This window comes from Rhinoraja longicauda, chromosome 18, assembly GCF_053455715.1.
Source record: "Rhinoraja longicauda isolate Sanriku21f chromosome 18, sRhiLon1.1, whole genome shotgun sequence".
NCBI classification, from domain to species: Eukaryota; Metazoa; Chordata; class Chondrichthyes; order Rajiformes; family Arhynchobatidae; genus Rhinoraja; species Rhinoraja longicauda.
Window position 1 is genome coordinate 19,069,117 of NC_135970.1, and position 7,489 is coordinate 19,076,605.

Genomic DNA, 7,489 nt, shown 5'->3' on the forward strand with positions numbered 1-7,489 from the left:
ACAGTCTAAGTGTGTCTAGTCAATGATCAATTATCAGAATTGAAAAAGGATCCAAAATAAAATAATACAGAAAATGAGGGAAGGATAGCAAAAATAAAATGATTTCCAGTGGTAGGATGGAAGGCAGGAGTTAATAAAAGAAACATAGAAAATAGGTGCAGGAGGAGGCCATTCGGCCCTTCGAGCCAGCACCGCCATTCATTGTGATCATGGCTGATCGTCCCCAATCAATAACCCGTGCCTACCTTCTCCCCCTAGAGCTCTATCTAACTCTCTCTTAAATCCATCCAGTGATTTGGCCTCCACTGCCCTCTGGCAGAGAATTCCACAAATTCACAACTCTCTGGGTGAAAAAGTTTTTTCTCACCTCAGTTTTAAATGGCCTCCCCTTTATTCTTAGACTGTGGCCCCTGGTTCTGGACTCGCCCAACATTGTGAACATTTTTCCTGCATCTAGCTTGTCCAGTCCTCTCATCCTTCTAAACTCCAGTGAATACAAGCCTAATCTTTTCAATCTTTCCTCATATGACAGTCCTCATATTCCTCAATAGGAACAATATTACATGCCGAATGTAGAGGGTAATGGGAATAGTAATTAACAGATGAATGGGATGCATATTGAAATATAAACACTATTATCCACAATTGTTAAGCACAGTAACACCGAGACTGAAAAGCTGCAGTGTGTCCAGATGAAAACTGAGGTGCTGTTCCTCGAACTCACCTAGAACTCCGTTAGAAAACACAGTTAGTTAGTTGGAGAAAATGAGAATGGGAATGTGAATTAAAATGACAGGGTGACATTAACCGACAGCATGAAAGCCTTCTGCGTAAGGGTCACCCAATCTGCTTTTGATCTTATGTGCATGGAGGGATCCAAATTATAAGTTGCCAATGCTGACTAGGAAGAAATAAATATATATTACGCCTTCACCTGGAAAGAATATTAGGAGCTTCAGGGGAAATTATATAGTTAATGGATAGTTACAGTACAGCACAGGAACAGGCACTTTGTCTGTGCCGAATGATGTCAAGATAACTCACAGAGTGCTGGAGTAACTCAGCAGGTCAGGCAGCATCTCTGGAGAACATGGATAGGTGACGTTTCGAGTCGGGATCCTTCTTCAAGTTTTTAGATCGTGTCCCTTCAGATGAGATATTAAAACCAATTGTCACCAAATGAGGAACTCTACAGCTATTTCGTTGCTGGCCCATTTCGGATCGGGAACAAAACAACCCAAACATCACTTATCCATGTTTTTCAGTGATGCTGCCAGACCTGCTGAGTTACTCCAGCACTTTGTGTATTTATTTTGTATACCAGCATCTGTATCTATATGATGTCAGGTTAAACTAATCTCCTCTGCCTCAATGCATCTCGTGGCATTGCATGGGGAAGTACTGGAGAACCACAAGAGGGCAGCAGGGTGGTACAGCATTGCCTCCCAGCACCAGAGACCTGGGTTCGATCCTGACTACGGGTGCTATCAGTATGGAGTTTGTAAATTCTCCCCATGACCGCGTGGGTTTTCTTCAGGTGTTCCGGTTTCCTCCCACACTCCAAAGACATACAGATTTGGAGGTTAATTGGCTTCGGTTAAAAAATTGTAAATTGTCCCTAGGGCGAAGGATAGTGTTAGTGTATGAGGATCGATGGTCGGCACGGACTCAGTGGGCTGAAGGGCCTGTTTCCGTGCTGTATCTCTAAACTAAACTAAACTAAACCTCATCAGGTACAATGTCAGCTGCATGTGATTCAATGCACATCATGCTCCCCGCTATCTGTGTGTGAGTATTTCTTGCATATTGGTGTGACTTGATATCACATAGACACAAGGAACTGCAGATGCTGGTACACAAAGAAAATACGCAAAGTGCTGGAGTTAATCAGCAGGTCAGGTAACATCTGTGTGTTTGAGTATTTCTTGCATGTTGGTACAATTGTATTGAGCAGGACAGGCATACAGGATTATTATCTCCTCTTTGCAGAACCAGGCTACATGCAGTAGCGAGAGCACATCCATGGGAGATTCCTTCACACAGTACAGCTTCCATTTCTACCGAACCTGTAATTGAGCAGAAAGGGGGGTTCCACGGTGAGAGAAACCACTTGTATTCCTCTACAGAAGCTCCATCGTCAACGAGGAACCTTTCCTGGTCCAGGACAATGTAGCTGCTCAGTCTGACCAAAGGAGACATCGGTGTGATTGAGAAGTTGTGCCACACACCATGTATCTACAGCCTGCACTTACCACTTCCTGCTGGATCGGGAACCTTTACACTTTGAGTGAGGGACGGGGCTGGGGGTGGGATGAAGAAGAGAAAGAGAAAACAATGAACGAAAGAGAGGTGGGGGTTGGGGGGGTGGGGGGGAGAGGGAAATTTTCTCTTTTCTACAAACAAATTTCAGGGTTGCATTTTCTGTGTGGGACAAACTATTGTAAAAGGCACCATTCAGTTTTTTTTTAAAGCCAGCAAATGATGGCTCAGACCAAATGAGTCCTTGAGTTTGTGTGTGCGTTTTGAGTTTAAGATTAGGACTGCAGCATTAAAGCCAAATTTTCCCAGCTATGCAATAAATAGGATTAACAATGCTGAGACATTCGTAACCAGGTGATGTCTTCATTAACATTCCTCGGTGCAACAATCACATAGAATTTAGACATTCCACATTTTGTCGGTAAAAACAGTTCCTATTGCAGGATTCTCTCTGCTGCAGCTGCATATGGGACACTATAATTACTTGTAGCACCCTGTAAAAGGGAAGGGAAAAAAGTCAGTCAAATGTTGCTAATGCTGCTCGCTTTTTCAAAATCCATGTGTGGACAGGATTATAATGGGTCACAGCACTTTCTGTGGTAAAATGGCTCTCATGTGAAGAATCCTCACTTGACTATACTACTGGAGGGGTTATTGGTTTCAGGGGCAATGAAATTCAACAAGATTCAGCACCTCGGGGAGATGCTGATGAGGGGGAACTGGACAAAAGCATAGGATCAATGTTGACACATTCATGAGGAAGTGGATGCTATTAATGCAATAGATGCATGTTACACAATGGAATAGATACATGTTATCAATCAATGCAAAGCAATGGAATGAGATAAACTGATCCTTTCTGACCATGAGTAAACTAATGCATTTGTACAATACTGAGTGATAATCTTACACTTGCCCAGCAACTAAATTAATGGAAATAGTGGAAAATGTCTGAACCAACTGCTAATCTATTCCTCAGGAGAAAAACAAAAAAAAACTTTTGGTTACAAAGGATAAAAGATGAGATCATTTAAATGCTTTCATGCTGGAAACTCATAAGTTGACCACTGCCACATCCGTCTCTGAAGGTGCTGGTACACTGTAACATTCAGAGCATTATATAAAATTGATTATATTACCATTGCAATGCATTGATCCTGTGGTGTGTATTGTGAGCTTCAAACTATTGTATATTACATCATTCATTTGAGTATGTCTCGAACATATAATATTTGTAGTATATTGCCTTAAAAATACAGCAAAAAAACTAATTGTATTAAATTTATGGATAGAAACCCACCTCAAATGTAGAGATTGAGAATGTTGGGGATTCAGAATCTGCAAGGAAAGTGGATCTCATAAATTACATCTCATTCAGCACTTTGCTAATATTATGGGGGTTCAATACTCAACGAAAGATCAATCAAATTAGGAACTGGATAGCAGAAAGGAGTTACACCTAATGTTTTGCCTCCAGTAACCAGTTTCAAACTGATTAAATGATAGTCTTAACCTACTGGCTGGAACAGTTCGACTTGAAGCAAGATTGGGCAATTGAAATATAAGGGCTTGATAAACACAGCACAAGATTGCCCCCAATCATTGCTAATTGGTCACAGGATGATTCCGTCAGCTAAAGGAATATTTTAATGGACGGCTGTCGAGAACACTCCCAAGCTTGGGGCTGAGGTATCTTGTTGAACAGGTTAGAGGGAGCTTTATTCTGCATTTAACTCAAAATATTCCTCACCTTGGTTATAAACTATAATGTTGAAACACTCCAAAACAAATGTTTAAAATAGTACACTGGGCAAATATCCCTCAAGTATTTTAGCTCTAGAGTTAGAGAAGGATCTCGCTGTTGGAAATCATGCCTCTATGAACATTGCAAGCAAGAATTCAGACATATCCTAACCTTCATTGAAATGCTGATTTATTCTGACACTCAGTGAAACACCTTCTGATCACCCTGCGGCCCTTGTGTAAAACAAAATCAGCACTGTCTGGTGAAATGTGGAAACAGGGAACTACAGATGCTGGTTAATACACAAAGGGGCACAAAGTGCTGGTGTAACTCAGCAGGTCAGGCAGCATCTCTGGAGAACACGGATAGATGATGTTTCAAGTCAAGACGCTCCTTCAGGAGGGTCTCCACCCGAAACATCACTAATCCATGTTCTCCAGAGATGCTGCCTGATCAGCTGAGTTACTCCAGCACTTTGTGCCCTTTTTGTCTGATGAAATTTCTGATCTTACCCATGTTGCTCCCAGATATGCCTCCCACTATAATACCTTGTGCAGTATCATTGTATGGGTTACACCCTCCCCTCTAACATCTCATCTCCCCTACAGTGTTTCAGATAAGTACAAATACCAAGGATACTATTACTGGCAGTATAACATACTGCGGTATCATTAACCCAAAATATTTGGTATAAAACACAAATTGCACTGCTCTATAATCATTTACCTAGAAGGTATTTGATATTTCAGGACGTCTGAAATGATTTATCAGAACATGGGGCAGCACAGTGGCGCAGAGGTAGAGTTGCTGTTTTACAGAGCCAGACACCTGGGTTTAATCTTGACAATGGGTGCTGCCTGTGGGGAGTTTATACGTTGCACACTCTCCCCATGACCGCATGGGTTTTCTCCAGGTATTCCGGTTTCTTCCCACACTCCAAAGACCCACATCTTTGTCGGTTAATTGGCTTCTGTAAATTGTCCCTTGTGTGTAGGATAGTGTTAGTGTGATCGATGGTCAGCACAGACTCACTAGGCCAAAGGGCCTGTTTCCATGCTGTATCTCTAAAGTATAAATCTAACTGGATCGTGGCTGACAATAGTTCTCCTGACTGTTCCTTTGCAATGACCTGTACTTTGCCTAAATTGTATTGCAAGTGGACTTACATTAGCTAGCATTGGAGCAGATCATAGAAAGTTCCAGCTCAAGGAGGCTTTTTTCCTGCTAATTGTGAGATTAAAATGTAACACACTAGGCGACAAACCTTATGTCCTGAAAGGCGCTATTTTGCTAATTGTGAGATTAAAATGCGATGAGAATGGTGATTCACGCAGGCACGCTGATGAGAATGGAAGAGAAAGTGGGATAACATAGAACTAGTGTGAATAGGTGATCAGTGATCCACATGGACTCAGTGGGCCACAGGACCTGTTTTCATGTTGTATCTCTAAACTTTAAACTCGTTTAAAATACCACTTTTAAAGAATAGGCTCAAAGTGTTGTTAAATACGGTTGTATCATGACTATACGGTTGTATAGTCCCTATATTATATCCACAATATAGGGACTATGTGTGACGGCCGCTTTTAGCTGTGGGACCCGGAGATGAAGCTGTTGTGACCGGATGGATCTTTGTGCAACGGGTCTGTTGAGGATACCTCGGGGCTGCCCAGCGAGGGCACAACCCGCCATGAAGTCACACTCATTCTGCTGAAAGTGAGGAATGTTGCTTGTAGTTGGCCAGAGGGAAAGTTTAGTTGAAGGCCCTGGTATTAACGCGACACAGCGAATAGTCCACGGAGGGAAAGCACTCCAAATCATTTAGCACCACCATCAATCGCAACAGTAAACAGGTCCTTCAACTATCGACGAAGGGGAGGGGGAGAAATTGGGAACCGATTCTCCACCAGCGTGCATGCCTGCTGACTCTTGAGGAGAGGAGTCTTCCTATAAACCCCACGTCTTGTTCCCCAAAGTGCCATAAATCTCTGCGTCTGAACGAATTTCCGGATAATCTGGGATCTCTGAACCTTAACCGTCGTCTGGAGTGATTGTTGTAAATATTCTCTCGTGTAAATGGTGTTTTAAAAGCAAGGTCATGTCTGTTAGTAGGGATGCAATAGCTCGCGAGATACTGTATCCAGTGCATATAATATGACTGTTACTGAATTAGACTGGATTATCTTTATCTTTCCTTTGTTTGCAACAAAGAATTTGTTAATCCTTATTTTAACTAGCCTTCCCTAGGAGCTAGTGACTTGGTTGAGTGTGGGAAGAGAGACCAAAACGGTGGCGCTTTCGATTGTCCAGCTCGGCAGTAAGGAACTCTCATTGAGAGTAAGTGACCCAGTACTTACTCCCTCTCACTGACTCAGGGAATGGCCGATAGACAAGAGTCCAATTCCTGGTTGCAGCCACCCGCTGATTCTGCTGGGAGATGTTTCTGTGTAGACCTCAATTGAAGACAGGGGCAGGCTTAGCTTCAATGTGTGAGAATGCGTGGATATCAGGTCCACGATCTGATCAGTAAAACGGAGACACAGGGAACTGCAGCTGCTGGAATCTAGTGCAGAACACAAAGTGCTGGAGTAAGTCAGCGGGGACAGGCGGCCTCTGTGGATAGGGGAGGTTTGAGGTCGAAACTCTTCTGCAGACTCACCCCACTGTCCCATTGAATGGCAGACCTACACGATGCCTCCAGCACTTAACGCTGCGATGATGGGTCCCGACCCGAAATGTCACCTGTCCATGTTCTCCTGAGATGCTGCCTGACCCGCTGAGTTATTCCATCACTTTGCGTTCTCCAACGATCTGTTCAGCCGGTCCCATTGAATGGCAGGACGGACGGATTCAAGACCTTGTGTCCCTCCTGTCACTGTGCCCACGGGTACAAGATCACCACCAAGAACTGGGCCCAATCGAGGTGCCGCTTACTCCTGGTGAGAAGCTCTTATGGCGCCTGTTCCCCACATCAGCATCCCTGCTCCAACACTTAATGTTGCTGTAGGTTTTACTGGCAGTGCCTGGGTTTCTACACAACACACTGGGGCAAGGTACCAAGCGGGCACGTGGCCTCCCTTCGTTACTTCAGTTCAGAATCAAATCTCAGGAGAGGAATAAAATTGAAGAGGAAACTGGAAACACTCAAATTAAGGGTGTTGATACTTTTTTAAAAATCTAGAAAACTGGATTGTATCAAACACGAGGTCAATCGACTCCCAAGAAAAGGTCAGGCCACGCTGTCAAGTCGGCACGATTCCACTGCTTAACCTTAATAACTGTATATTAAAAAATATAAATTGCTAAATAAAAATAGCTCAAAGCTCCCTGTAAATATTATGTATTTTTAATTGCCGTTGCAATCATTTCTCAAAGCACTAATTTTTATTTTATTTTTACAATCACTTGTTAATCGTTGTACGTACATTAGCTTTTTTTATGTGTTAGGATTTTTTGTTTTATTCTGCGGTGGGTTATGTGTAAACG

The 7,489-nt window shown here is 42.9% G+C and overlaps 1 protein-coding gene across 8 annotated transcripts in view; it reads left to right on the forward strand.

The window, feature by feature from the left end:
- myrf (myelin regulatory factor) overlaps window positions 1–2,351 on the forward strand; it is a 172,445-nt gene extending 170,094 nt beyond the window's left edge. For 6 of the 8 annotated variants that reach the window (XM_078415233.1, XM_078415232.1, XM_078415235.1 and 3 more), the window contains one exon: window positions 1,990–2,351. In XM_078415233.1, coding sequence (XP_078271359.1) covers window positions 1,990–2,076 — 87 coding nt within the window. In that variant the 3' untranslated portion in view covers window positions 2,077–2,351. The remainder of the gene's footprint in view (window positions 1–1,989) is intronic. The other 2 variants (XM_078415239.1, XM_078415240.1) reach the window with 1 other exon arrangement.
- The last annotated feature ends 5,138 nt before the right edge of the window (window positions 2,352–7,489 follow it).